This window comes from Podarcis erhardii (genome assembly GCF_964252035.2).
Source record: "Podarcis erhardii genome assembly, chromosome: 2".
Classification (NCBI taxonomy): domain Eukaryota; kingdom Metazoa; phylum Chordata; class Lepidosauria; order Squamata; family Lacertidae; genus Podarcis; species Podarcis erhardii.
In genome coordinates, this window is record NC_138498.1 from 43,591,672 (window position 1) to 43,606,399 (window position 14,728).

At 43.0% G+C, this 14,728-nt stretch overlaps 1 protein-coding gene across 1 annotated transcript; it reads left to right on the top strand.

Annotated features, from left to right (window-relative positions):
* Nucleotides 1-2,509: 2,509 nt before the first annotated feature.
* LOC309334813 (resistin-like) lies at nt 2,510-5,933 on the top strand. Its single transcript, XM_081849405.1, has 4 exons — nt 2,510-2,602; nt 4,100-4,254; nt 5,207-5,284; nt 5,723-5,933. Exons 1-4 carry the CDS (start codon nt 2,568-2,570, stop codon nt 5,857-5,859), a joined length of 405 nt encoding a protein of 134 aa, XP_081705531.1. The 5' UTR covers nt 2,510-2,567; the 3' UTR covers nt 5,860-5,933.
* The last annotated feature ends 8,795 nt before the right edge of the window (nt 5,934-14,728 follow it).

Here is a 14,728-nt window from a genome sequence, read left to right on the forward strand (position 1 = left end):
GTTCTATATCATTTTAAAGATAATCTTCAAAAGCTTCACAATCTGGCAAACAGTTTTTCAAAAGGGCATTTTACATCTGAGTAAAGCAACAAGATGGCTCGGATTTTCTCTGTTTTCTTCCCCTAAAGTTCAGTTAATGACCTCTTCAAGAAAATAGATAATAGGTTAATTGTATTGATTATTGTATTGATAGTTTAGCTTTCTCATTTGGTGAAAAGACAGGACAATACTATGTTACGTTAGGAACAAAATCAGATGAGCTTATGACAAACTTACAATGGTTGAGTGCTACATTAGTCACAAAAGCACATAACACACCCCCATAACAAATGAAAATAAAAATGGATATGTTTAAACTTTATTTTCTTTGCTAAGGTTCTTAGCATTATGAAAATATGGTGAAATGTGTACATGCAACATTTCTTGTGACCAATGCAACCCAACAATGGCGCAACTTACATAGCAGAAATACGTTGTCATGTGTGCCATTTAAACTTATTTTTAGGATGTCATATTTTCTTTCCTGATAATCTAATAATTTAATAATTATTAGAGGAGCAATCCCAATGTCAAAATCCCTTTCGCTCCCTTTCGCTTAAGTGAGATCAGGCTTAAAAGGGAAGACAGGGAGAAGCCTCTGAGAGTTTCTTTTACTCCCAATCTCACTGCAGTCTTAAAGAGGGAGGAGGAAACCTCCCAAAGCTTCTGAGAGGATTCGCGACTCTCTCCCCCTTTAATATTACAGTGATATCAGGCTTTAGAGGAAAGGTGGCAGAGTCCTTTGGAAGCTCCTACATCCCTCTTTTTAAGATCACAGAAAGACAGGCTTAGAAGGGAAAGAAAGACACATATAGCTCATTTTTAGTGCTGAGTTTGGGTGCATCTGGAGCAATAATTTAAAATAAACACCACAAACACAGGGAGTCAGGAGCAGCCCAAGGCATTTTGCTGCTGGAGGTGTACGATAAGAAGCTGCATTCCTTATTCTGTGCACAAAATCTGATTAGAATGGTAAATGAATGGTAGAGGAGCCAGTGTGGTGTAGTGGTTAAGAGCGGTTGTCTCATAATCTGGGGAACCGGGTTCGCGTCTCCGCTCCTCCACATGCAGCTGCTGGGTGACCGTGGGCTAGTCACACTTCTTTGAAGTCTCTCAGCCTCACTCACCTCACAGAGTGTTTGTTGTGGGGGAGGAAGGGAAAGGAGAAGGTTAGGCACTTTGAGACTCCTTAGGGTAGGGATAAAGCGGGATATTAAATCCAAACTCCTCCTCCTCCTCCTCTTCCTCCTCCCCCTCCTCTTCTTCTTCTTCTTCAGTAGACTCCTTCATCACACACTAGTCTTGGAGGGGTTCTTAATACCTCCTCACATCAATGATTTGATTTGATTATACTCTTGGCAGAACTATGACAGTTTGACTAGTTTTTAGCTATTGTAGCTGGGGCGGATTTTGTTGCATTAGTTTCCAGGTTTTAATTTGTGTCTGTCTTTGGATTTTATGGCTGGTTTTGATCTAGCACTGGGTTGATTGTTGACTTTTTAAATCATTTTATTGTATGCTTTGTTTTATTTTTTCTGCTTTACAGTGTATAAGGAACTCTTATTCTTATTCCATAAGAATAAGAATTTTGCTATTTATACCCAACCCATCTGACTGGGTTGCTACTCTGGGCAGCTTCCAACATATATAAAAACATAATAAAACATTAAACATTAAAAACTTCCCTATATAGGGCTGCCTTCAGGTGACTCAGCGTCGGATAACTCCATACCCTCCAACATTTCTCCAATGAAAATAGGGATGTCCTAAGGAAAAGCGGGAAATTCTGGTATTGTAACTGGGACAGCTTCTGTAAATCTGGGATGTCCCTGGAAAATAGGGACACTTGGAGGGTCTGCTTTTGTAAAACATCTCTGTAAACACTTAGAACTTTCTTCAAACTCTGGTTTCCTGAAAGCTGTTTGAATAGCCTCTGTTGTTTTGCATGAAAGATGAACAGGCTCATCACAGCTATCTGCCAATCACCCATTCCCACCACCCTTCTGAGTAATACCCCTCCCCACCTTCTCACTATATAGAAGGGTCTGGAAACTTCTGTTTCAGTGTATCTGAAGAAGTGTGCATGCACACGAAAGCTCATACCAAGAACTGACTTAGTTGGTCTTTAAGGTGCTACTGGAAGGAATTTGTTTTGTTTTGTGCTCTCATTGTTTGCAAACCTGTATTGAGTAACAAGGCTGTCATTTTTATGCTGGATCACAAAAGCAGTAAGCCCAGGGGGAAACCGCTGGAATGTCCTAATCTCCAGTTGCCAAATTACTTTACCATAGTAGAGTTGCCCCACCAAGAGCTTTGGACAACAAGTACGCCCTAGCGCCTTTACTGCCTGCTCTGTGACCTAAACATGGAAATGTTGTGAGCACGTTGTGCAAAGGGGTCTTCCGGGGGTGTTCCTGTTTTGGAAAGGGTGCGCGTGTGCAACTGGGCAAGCGAGTAAAATGTTCTGAAACTTGGATGAGAGCTTTTGCAACCCTGCTGTATTTAAAGGGGAGCAGTTTGCTCAGTGAATGCAACTTCTCGAAAGAAATTTGAGTTCCTCAAGGTATGTGCTTTTTGACAAGGTGAAGGGGGGGAGGGAATATTTTTCACACAGCATATGCTGTGTGCCATATTGGTTGCTAGGTTTAGAGAGATGCTTCTGAGTGATGAAATTACTTATGTGAGCACTGCCCAATAGCTCTATCTCAGGCATCCCCAAACTCAGCCCTCCAGCTGTTTTGGGACTACAACTCCCATCATCCCTAGCTAGCAGGACCAGTGGTCAGGGATGATGAAGATGAAGAAGAGTTTGGATTTGATATCCCGCTTTATCACTACCCTAAGGAGTCTCAAAGCGGCTCACAACCTCCTTTCCCTTCCTCCAACACAACAAACATTCTGTGAGGTGAGTGAGGCTGAGAGACTTCAGGGAAGTATGACTAGCCCAAGGTCCCCCAGCAGCTGCATGTGGAGGAGTGGGGAATCGAACCCGGTTCACCAGATTACAAGTCCACTGCTCTTAACCACTACACCACACTGGCTCTCACTACACCCACTGGATGATGGGAATTGTAGTCCCAAAACAGCTGGAGGGCTGAGTTTGGGGGTGCCTGCTCTATCTGGTCACCTCCATACAACAACCTGGCAGTTGCATTAAAGGATGGAGGCTTGGAGGTTTTCAGACTTTTTAAGAACAGGTACAAATTGCTCATGTTCCAACAGCCAGTCTAGATATCACTAGTGCATGAATTTCTGTGGCTTAGGACTGCCTTCTGCAGGAAAAGACATGGTTGTTTTATGAGGCAGCTAAGAAAGGTAGACAGTCACCCTTTCCACCTGAGCATTAAGAGGCAGCACCAGTTTAGGGAACATCTCCAAGCTGCAAGCTCATGCCTTATGGGGTAGTCTGACCTCATACCACATTGGTCATATGCATAACCTAGGTTAATAATGTATTTGGATTTCATTTCAGTTTGTTCATCCATATGCAGGGACGTAGCTAGGGGGTGGTGAGGTGGGCCCCTGCCAGGGGCGCAGGAGAGGGGCGTGTGCAAAATCGGCTTTAAATATGTCCAAAAATACATCTATAAAAAATATCAATTATTGCCTCATAAGAAAAGGTTTTTAATAGAGGGTGAATTGAATGGGTGGAGGGGTTGGGGTTGGAGGAGAGGCAGAAAGAAGAGTCCATAGCTAGGGGGTGCAATCTGGATGGTTCTGCCAGGGGCGCAAGATCACCTAGCTACGGCTCTGTAGAGGTTCCTTGCTGCCACCAGAAAGTTCAGGGTTTCAGGCCCCTCCTTGGGGTCAGGCTTAGGGGATTCTCCAGTGTAGCATTTCCCAGAGGATTTCTGTCTTGTCTCTAGTGACTCTGAGAGACCCATAGCCGTAAGTGGAAGTGGTGATGACATGTAGCCATAGGTTGCAGAAGTGGTTGTAAGAGTGAGTGTGAACAGGTTGCGGGAGAGCACCTGCCCTACTGGGGGCATGGCCGTCTGTCATGGATGCTTTAGCTGAGATTCATGCATTGAAATAACTGCTCTTTCCCCCCCTTCTGTAGGAAGTTCTGCACCATCATGATGAAACTGATCGTTTTCGTTCTCTTAGCTGTCTTAATTCCTGCAAAATATGCAAGTGATCAGCAGTCCTGTGGTTATCCATGTATTCCAGAGAGTCAGATTAACCAGAAGATCCAGGAAGCAGTTGATTCCAAAGGTATTTGGATAGGTTCCAAGGCCCCTTTATGATGTTTGAAGCTCTGTGCCCCATTGTCATTCTAAGATTCCCAGTTTTTTTCCAGGACTGTCTGTTTCTAATTAAAAGTCATAGGACTTCTTTTGAAGATCTGGGAACCCAGGGTTATCACCAAAGTTTTACCCTAAACCATAATCCGATTACTCATACCAGAAAAGTCCTTATATGTTTTTTGTTTTTGCTAGATTAAAGTTTGTTAACGTGAACATCTTCAGGTTCTACTGATATATAGCTTGTACAAGAAATCCAAAAAGATTCATGTGATATCTATAACATGGGAATCAGTCTTGAATCTTGGGCTGGTATTAGGGCAGTGTTTTTAACTATGGGTCCGACAAGCCACTCTTCTCTGCCTGTCATGTAAGTTCCCACCTTATTTCCATGCCTTCCTGTGAAACATAAACATGAGACCTCAGAAAGGCAAGTGGAATATGACACCTACAGCCCAAACATGAAAGTGTTCAATCATTGTTGCATTTGTCCTCTTCAGTGTAGCCCCTGGCCTGACCTGCTGTCAGAAATAATCCCATGGGAGAATGGGACTTATGTGGCCTGGAGAGGCATAACACCTATAAACTTGAGTGGGATTTCTGTTGTGGTTAAATGCGCGCGCGCGCGCACACACACACACACACACACACACACAATGCATTTAAAGCATCCTCCTCCCAGTATCCCAGGAACTCTAATTTACCTCTCACAGAACTACAACTCCCAGCACCCTTAACAAATTACAGTTACAAGGATTCTTTGGGGGACAAATGTGCTTTAAATGCATGTTGTGGTCACAGCTTCAGATTGATTTCCCTATTGCTTGTAACTGTTTAAATAGCAGGAGGAACAAAGAAAGCATTTTCTATTTGAGCAAGGATGTCATGTAGTATAACCTGAACTCTCATGCCTCTTCTTGCAGTGTCCTCTGTCCTACTGAAGAGCCAGCTGATTTGCACAGATGCATTTGCACGTGCTGCTGATGCCCACTGCCCTTCAGGTGAGGCACTTTGCTGGGAGAGGAGAACAGATTGAGAGGAAATTAGAAGTGGGCTCATGGTGGCCAGAAGGGCAAGAACAGAACTCCCTCTGTGGGTAGACACAAAACACATTTCCACAAATCTCTGCTTCCTTTGTGTAGATGTCAGAGCTGGAGGCAGCTGGTTGGGTTGCTTAGTTGGATCATTAGCACAGCATGCACTTGCATCTTTACTTGCTGGTGGAAGGACAACAAGGAGGGAGCCAGTCTAACTTCTCTAGGGAGGGATTTCCAAAGTTTGGGAGCAGCCACTGAGAAGGCCCTCTCCTGTTAATTGGACCCAAAAACAGACCTGTAGCCAGTGGAGCTATTGTAACAAGGGAGTTTTATGCCCCCTCCATCCCATGGCGATTCAATGCTCTGCTGCCTCTCTCTCTAACTTTTTTTCCCCACCCTCAGGTCACAAGGCCACTGGATGTGCCTGTGGAATGGGTTGTGGTTCCTGGGATATTCGTGGTGATACTGCCTGCCACTGCCAGTGTGCCAACATTGACTGGACTTCTGCCCGGTGCTGCAAAGTGGGTATTGTCGGCTGATGGATCCTTGGCTGCCTGTTGGCTGCAGCTTCTATGCTCGATAAATCTGCATCTATAATTTTCTGAACAGTCTTGTGCTCATTTTTTTTTTTGACTTAAGAAAATTATACAGACAGCCAAACAAAGAAGCCTAAATTAACATTGCCTTCTACCAATAAGAAATAATAACAACTATTACAATAATGAAAATGCTAAAAATACATTTACCTCCCCTTCTGAACTTCTATTCAGGTTACAATATATTACTATTCTATAAGAAACTTTTATATCCTCTGCTGACCCATATATTATTTTATTTCCCAAATTCAACCTAACCCTCCCCTCCTCCCCACTGCTTCCCTTCATCTGTGTGAGATCTTCCCATCATAATATTTTTTTCTAGTTGCTTTAATAAAATAGAATAACATGAAAACTGTTAAATTATAATTACTTCTTTTGTCCTTACATGCTTAACAATTGCCTATTAAGAGTTCTGCCCAATCTTTTCTTTGTAAGTATCTGGAGTGGCAGCTGTCTGGAGTTAGACCAAACAATCCACTGGCAGTGGCTGCCCAAGGACTCGGGCAGAGGTCAATGCTGTTACTCCAAACGGCTTCACCCTCTACTGAGAGAAAATGTAGGAGGTCCTTGGCAGATTGGGGTTGGGCTGCAGTGCTTCCTGGGTTTCCCAGTGCTTGGGTTGCTGCCAGTTACTGGGAGGGAGAGGGTGGGGCAGTGTGGCCACAGCCGTGATGGAACCAATCAGGTTTCTCCCGCTGCTGCATGTGCACCATGCCTACTTCTCCAGCACCTCGCCATCCCCCCGTTGGTAACCAACAGCGACTTGAGCATTGGGAGGCCAGTGCAGTGCAGACCCACCTCGCAGGGCCCTGCCTACTGCCACTGGCAAAATATTTGTTCCCTATCCAAAGGTCTCCAACTGCAGCACAACTTGGGACACACATGTCAAGCCTCACAGTAGTAATGAGGCAGATACACATATTATACACACATACTGTATGTTGAGATGGGATAGGTGTCATCCTGTAACACAGGGGTCAGCAACCTTTTTCTTCCGTGGGCCGGTCCACCATCCCTCAGACCATGTGGTGGGCCGGATTATATTTTTTGGGGGGAAATGAACGAATTCCTGTGCCCCACAAATAACTCAGAGATGCATTTCAAATAAAAGCACACATTCTACTCATGTAAAACCACCAGGCAGGCCCCACAAATAAGCCAGGGATGCATTTGAAATAAAAGGACACATTCTACTCATGTAAAAACACACTGATTCCCGGACTGTCCGCGGGCCAGATTGAGAAGGCGATTGGGCCGCATCCAGCCCGCGGGCCTTAGGTTGCCTACCCCTGCTGTAACAAATCTGGGATGTACTGCCTATGGAGAATTTAAAGGGTGGCCTGGTATTGATTCTCATATCCCAACGGCTCTTTCTAAGTGCTAAAGAAAAAGAAAGAGAAAAATGCATCCATATCTTGTCCAGAATTATAATGAACTGCTGCTCATCTTGAGACTGGGAACACAAGAGCTGATTTATGCTTCTGTCAGCCCGGATATGTGGAAGCGAGTTCTTCAGATTATCAGACTGATAACTTCAGAAATAAATTGAGAACATATTCTGCCCTGACAAAGACAGTATGCCGTCACCCATTTCTACACAATACTTAGAGCCTTCTTCACACATTATGATGAATGTGCGTAAGGAAGGGGGGGGGAGAGGGTGGTGCCCACTTTCCTTGTTCTTCCTATCATGCCTCTTTGACATAACTTATGAAAGAGCCTATATAGGTACAGACCGCATGGGCGGTAGGAGACCCTGCCTTTCCTTTTGACCCCGATGGCATAGAGAGAGTCCATGGTGGAATCAAGACACATATTTAAAAAACATGTTGTGAAAATGCTTTTTTAAAAAAAGTTTTGAAAAATATATCGAAATAGCTCACAATCACCATCTAGTATCACATTTGCATAATACACTTTACAACACACTTAAAATGTGTAGCTGAGTCCCATACTGTATGTAGAAAAGTTTTATTGTGTATGTCAGGTGTAGCCAACATGGTGCCTCCAGATGGACTACAACTTCCATCACTCCCAAGTATTGGCCATGGCTCACAGCATCTGAAGGGCACCATGTTGGTTACCCCATGATGGTGGGTTTTTCCTAGATATTATGCTGAACATGCATAGGAAGACAAAGAGAGGTCAGCAGCCACAATCCCACTTATTATAATGTATGAAGAAGACTTGGGTGACAGACTAATGGGGTAGAATTCTGGACTGTACTGCTTCACTGTACCTAGGGAAAGGTGTGTGTTACATTTATGTTGTTTTCCAAACTGAAGGGCTCCCTGCCTGAAATACCCCAGTGCCTCAAGGATAGGGCTTTGGTAAATCTTTTTTCCTGATGTGCTACTTTTCTATGGTAAAGGAGCTATGATCATTCTAAAATATATCCATCCCGGGCTGCAACCTGGAACGAGACGCTACAGAAGCATTTCCTCACATTGATATTTATTGCATATGTTACAGAGATAAAAGACAGCTATACATCCAGCTGGGAAAGCTTGCTGGGAAATAGGTGTCTTCCATTGTTTCCAGTGGGCACCTATCGCATCCCAACAGCAATGGCATTCCACGGAACGGGGGAACAGAAAAAGCAGCTTTCCAATCATTTGCATGAACCAGAAGCCACGTATTGTAGTACACACTTTATTGAACCCTCCTTCCAACTTTGACAGCCACTTTTGAAAAAAATTAAGAACAGGGTGGGTGAGTTCCCAAATCAACTTCCAAAATGCTGCATTATTGGTTTTTAAAAAAACAAAACAAAACAAAACTCTTGAGAGGATATATGAAGGAATACCATGAAGCAGATGCATATTGAATACTATATAAAATGGCTCTCAGAGATGGATGAAAATGTTACACAGGCTGTAAGGGAAAACAGCCTGCCTTTCTCTTGCAGTTTGGCAGTGTTAATCTGACATGTTTTTCATATAAGTGCCTTTGGAGAGAACTGAATTACCGTTCTGAGCAACTGCAGTCCATGGCACCTTCCCGACACTTGCCAGACTAAGAGCTGCAATTGCATGAAAATGAGTCTCCATTAGTAATTGTGCTCTGAATTGAGTAACTCCTCCCCCCCCCACAGTTGCAAAGCAACTGGGTCAACAAGTTTTACAACAGCACAACTCTTCCCAACCTTGGGCCTCCAGCTGTTTTTGAACTACAATTCCCATCATCCCTGACCACTGGTCTTGATAGCTAGGGATGATGGGAGTTGTAGTCAAAAAACAGCTGGAGGCCCAAGGTTGGGAAACACTGCAAGTGCTGATGACTCCATATCCTTTTTATTTTTGAAACGTCTTTTTTTTTTATGCCAGTCAAGTTTTACATTTGCATGCGAACATGTACAAAGCAATCCACTTTGAATTATTCATCTTCACACTTGCCATGCCTTTCACATTCTCTCATTACAACACAGAATCTTAATAAGCAACAAATAACAACTAAATTAGCTTTCAAACAGCAACACAAACTGAAAGATGAAGCCTAAACCAAATGTACCGTATATTAGTGGAATTCAAGAAGGAAGACCAAATGTGTATATGTTTTGAAAAACTGCATGCTCGTTTTCCCGTTTCTACTTCTTACAGTAGCTGATTTTGATATGTCAATGTAGTGTGTCTTCCATAACCTTGATAGCAGATATTGCTAGCTCAAAAATATTTTTTTCATGTTTTTCTTCATCTTCAAGATTGGATTATTAGTATCAAGTATCTGTTGCCGTGTGCATCTACTCAAAAGAGATAAAAGGGGGAAAGCCATAGCTCAGTGGTAGAACATCTCCTTTACATGTCGAAGCTCCCAGAGTCGGTTCCTGCCATCTCCAGGAAGGACTGGGAATGCCCCTGTCTGAAACCCTGATTTCCTGTTAGTCAGTGTATATGGACCAATGTTTTGACTCAATATAAAGCAGCTATTCTATGTTCCTAAAAGTAAGCTCTATTGAATTCAATTGTGCTTACACCTAGGAATCAGGGCATAGGACTGTTAAGTGTAATTGTTTAATTGTACATTGAAATGGACAAAAATATATTTATATGCTCTGTATGTGTATTGCTAAAGTGGCGTGGAAAATTCCATTGCGCTAAACTAAAGAGCTCTCTGAGCACCTAGTGGATTGATAATTAACTTAGGATGTATCTCTGCTAGCTGTCATGTGGTGTTTAACCTTAGATCACATGAGTAAGGTATGCAGTTGCAAATCACTATTATGAGAGAGCTTTTGTTCTCAAGCCACTGAAGATGAAGGCGACCAAATGTGCCTCTCCTGAAAAAAGCTCAAGACTGTAATTAAGGCTATGGAGAGAGACAGACCTTTGATTTTAGGTCTGTTTGGAGTTATTTCATATTTGTAAGAAGCTGAACCTGTGCTTGGATAAGCACATGATTTTATGCAACTATTTGGATATCTCATTCTTTGTTTCTGTTTTGGAACAAGTTCTGTTGTTAAAGCTTTGAAACCGTATTTTAGGTCTGGACAGCTTTTATGCTAAGGAGTCTGTTTTTATTCAACCTATTGCTTCAAGCTGTGCAATATTAATATCTACAATAAGGACCGCAGTCTCAGTTTCACTTTAGATTTGAATTTATTCTTTTTACAGCAAAAATAAATATTCATTTATTTAAAATTCATGTCTAAGGCTTTAGGACTGTCAGAAAGGAGAAAACCACAACTCCTTGGAAGAAATTAATTTCCCTATTCTGCTTTTAAGACCCTTGCTCTAAATCGAGAGGTGGACATTCACACACATTGCATCAACATTCCTTGACTAAGTTTGCTCATTAGCTTCCTTGGTCATTGTGGTTACAATGACAAAAGGTATGTCTGTTATGGGCAAATAGATTCTCAACTCTTACACAAAGCCCAGAAGCACGACCTATGAGGGTGGACCATGTTCCTGTATATCAAAACTCTAAAGCTGAAGGCTGAACTGGCAACTTTGCCCTTTAACTAATGTGCAGATGTAAGTCAGTAAAGCTTCCACGAGCCAGCTTAAGTCATCACCCATGCACATCCACCTGGGAGATCTTGGTACAAGACAGGTTTCCTTCAGAGCATCTTAATTCTCTGACACTAAAAACCAGCTGTGCCCAAACAAGAGAATAGCTCAGCTTAAGATGGGTGTGGTGGGAAGATATGGATGCAGCAATCTCAGCATCCAGATGGTGACTAGACATGCCTGCAATGACATTGTTTCACAATAATTATTTGGGAATGCATCAAGGTGCTGACTGCAAACAGTGCTCATGTCATTAGATTTTAACCCTGGAATTTAGGGTTCTGCCCATTTAAGGAGTCGACTTATTCATCCATCTAGCACCACTTTTTAGTCCTAGGCCAATGACCTTCTCTCTTTTTGTCCTATTCCTTCATCCCTAGGATGCATTAGGAGATCAGCAAGAGCTGCTCTTTGCCTATAAATAAGGCCCTGCTTTTGTCCAGTAGGGCCCTAGGATGCCTGGGGTGTGAGATCAGGCCTCTCTGTGAACAAAATTGTCCCAGGAGATTCATTATCTCCCAAGCACTCAACCGTCTCTTTCCATTCACTGGCTGACGTGTGCAGCAACGTAAGCCGAGAGCAGGGACATCAGTCTATCTTATTACACAATAAGACTTGGTAATTGTGTCTCTTGGCTTCCTTGAATTAGGATGAGTTATCTCTTCTCAACTCTTACCTCTTATTAGGTTGAAATTAAACAGCCTTATTTATAACAGCCGCCTCACAGGCACAGAGAATGTCAAAAGGATTCCACTGTCTCCACGCCTAGGCAGAAAACCCAGGAATTATTTCTAAGGCACTGATGTTCTGTCTTGCTATGGGGCTGAAGCAAGGAAAGTGTCAAGATGCCTCAGGGGACAGTGTCTAGGGTGATTAAGGCAAGGAAGTTAGCAATATCTCCTGTGGTGTTGTAGGATATGCGCCATTTTATGGAATCATCCATAAGCTATGCCATATATTGAAGAGCTAGGAGGAAACTGCAAAGCTGTGACAAATGAAGGATTTTGTCAAAACAATTCAAAGAGGCGTAAAGGGGGTGCTAAATAAAAGGCTTTAGTAAGTGTGACATATTTTATGGATGGTCCATTTTACATGAAGCAGAAGCAGTTAAGAGTCAAGATGTGACAAGAATTAGACATAGGAGTAATCTATGGCGCCTCCAGCCACCCTTTTAAGTGTGCATTCTCGATGATTTGTACTCATGGCGGTATCAGGGCAGTTATACACAATCCCGCTTTCAATACTGTTTGTACCTGCAAAAGTTTCAGGGTAGACATACTGCTTCATTTCCAACAAATGTGTGTTCTGTAACTTCCTGCTGAAATTCTGTACCTTTTAATACTACCAATGTTTCAGTTTAATTTTGCCTCACTTTTGAGTATGACAGATGGAACCACCACACTGTGTCTCATTGTTAGAAAGCAACTTACTATCTTTTTAAAGCTGCTTTTTGACTTAAACTTATACCAAGAAAGTCGGGATAACCCCAAGAAAAGGAAAAAGCTCTTTTTCAAAAACAAGCTCTACGCTTGTTTGTTGTTCTTTACAATCTCTGGAAGCCCTTCCACCCTTTAAATAATTTTTTTTTAAAAAAAAATAAGCTGTGGTGAAGTTAGGCAATCTTGGACTTCACAGTCTCATATGAGGGCCCTTCTTTAAATGACAATGTGTGTTACTTCATGTACTTCAAAATGTGTAAGTCGCTCTTGCCTAATTTGGGGGCTTTCCTTCCCAATCTGCTGAGTGAGGCCCTGAACTTCTGTCCTGATGGCACCACTGACTGTGCAGGCCAAACAGCATGCGATTCTGAGGGCTGCCTCAGCCAACCTCTGTGGAAATGCCTTCTCTTCAGTACCAGAGTTTGAAGGACTCCCCCTCACCACTGCCCTCCAGAGAATATAATTTTATGGCAGGAATTCATGGTTCTGGGCTCTTGTAGAAAAATATAGCATAGTCAGAGATAGATATCTAAGCTGGCAAGAGATTTATAACAAACAAAGAAAAATATTTATCTGGCAGAGTGGTTTTCAGCCACTCCAATGATGCAGAGAGGACACAATATTTTGTCTTTTGTGGGTTGCAAAGTCTCCTTGTGAGTTTATCTTTAGATGAATTTAGTCAAGCCTCTCCAGAGAGACGGCCATGCCAGGTGATGTGCTTGCTAACCCGCCTGGTGTTTGGCTGCTGATTTCCTAATCATCCAATTTGCCAGCTTGGTAATGTGTTTATTGCTGATTAGCTCTGACTCAGATGTCTGCTGTTCTCTTTGGGGGAGAGTCTGTGTTCTTGAGAATGATCCTGCTGGCTTTACATCATGATGCAAACAACTTTACAAAAAGGTCTGTGAGGGAGCTCTGTACTACACCTCTGGATCAGAGATAGGGCCAAGTCATAGTGGTGTGTTCTGAATAAGAGTTGAATGCATACTCATAGCATTCAGCTGGTTGAAGTGACTGTGATCACTCATGCCCTCCTTGCAACTCAACACACATTTATCAATGGTAGCCTAAGCACAACTGGAGGACCACAGGCTCCCCAGCTCAGCCCAGGAAGACTGTACTATCTCGTTCTGTTCTATCCATAAACCAGACCAGAGGTGTTGATGTTCAAGCCAGCCTGCAAGACACATGCTCTCTAATCCCAGGTGCAGGAAGGTTCAAGAATATCCAGGAATCTGATCTCACAGCAGGTACATTGGCATGCAGGTCTGGGGACTGAGCCATCATTTACCATGATCTAGATTGAGGGAAGGTGATATCAGACAGTCCCAGAGATTGAGCAATCCATGAGGCATTGGCAGTCCAGTGTAGTGCAGTCTCTAGAGGGGTCAGACTAGGACCGGGGAGATCCAGGTTCAAGTCCTCATGACACTCAGCCACAAACCTTTTGAGGGAGCTGCTGTTTTTCAGTACAATCCAGCTCACAAGGTTGCTTTGAGATTAAAAATAATAATGGTTCATGTATGCAACTTTGAGCTTCTTGGAAGGCTAGCTGTGGTAGCCATAGTAGTCCTTGGCAGGTATTTGCTTTGACACCTTGGTTCTAAATTAACCTGAGGGGAACTGAGGAAGAGAAGTTCCATCAAAAGCAAGCTCTTTTGATGGGTCAATTGAATTCTCACCATGAGTTCTTATGAGCCACTAAGAAAAGGACTAGCTGTGGTAGTCTCATCAGGCATTTGCTTAGACACCTTGGTTCTAAATTAATTTGAGGAAGGCAGAGAGAAGCTCCATCATAAGCAAGCTTTGGAGAGAGGCAGAGACCAAGGGTGTGTTCACATTGCCGCCTTACAGTGCAGCACAGTTGTTTTTCCCCTGAGGTGCTTTACTGCTCTTTCGCTCCCCACCAGCTGTTCACATCAGTACAGCTTAATTAGTATGAGGTTCATTTTTGTTTGTTTATACAAACAAATTAGTAACAGCTTAAGGAATCCAATCAGTGTGAAGCTGGTTTGAGAAATGATGCATCAACCAGCAGTACAGGATACATATGCATTTTGGATCATGCTGTGTGAACGTGGGTTAAAAACCCAGCACTGGAGATGCAGTAAGTGCACGGCAAACAGGAGTTGAATGTGGTCCAAGAGTAGAACAGGACTGTGCACTTGGCTTCCTTCCATTTTGTTATTTCCCCACTCTCTCCCCTTCCTTTCGTCTGCCCTTATACTTCATTACCAGTATGGCTCTGCCTCATTGTGTGCTTTCCCATCCTTAGTGCCTCTTTGCTTATTGAGGTCTTTATGCCAGCATGTGTCACCATGGCACTAGAACTAAGAGGCCTATGAAAAGCTCTTCTAAAGA

Bases quoted from the DNA above. Each gene is read 5' to 3' on its own strand.
- LOC309334813 (XM_081849405.1), top strand. From the start codon at position 2,568: ATGCAACTTCTCGAAAGAAATTTGAGTTCCTCAAG. The intron at 2,603-4,099 runs GTATGTGCTTTT...CCCCTTCTGTAG, and splicing joins AGAAATTTGAGTTCCTCAAG to GAAGTTCTGCACCATCATGA. The intron at 4,255-5,206 runs GTATTTGGATAG...CTCTTCTTGCAG, and splicing joins GGAAGCAGTTGATTCCAAAG to TGTCCTCTGTCCTACTGAAG.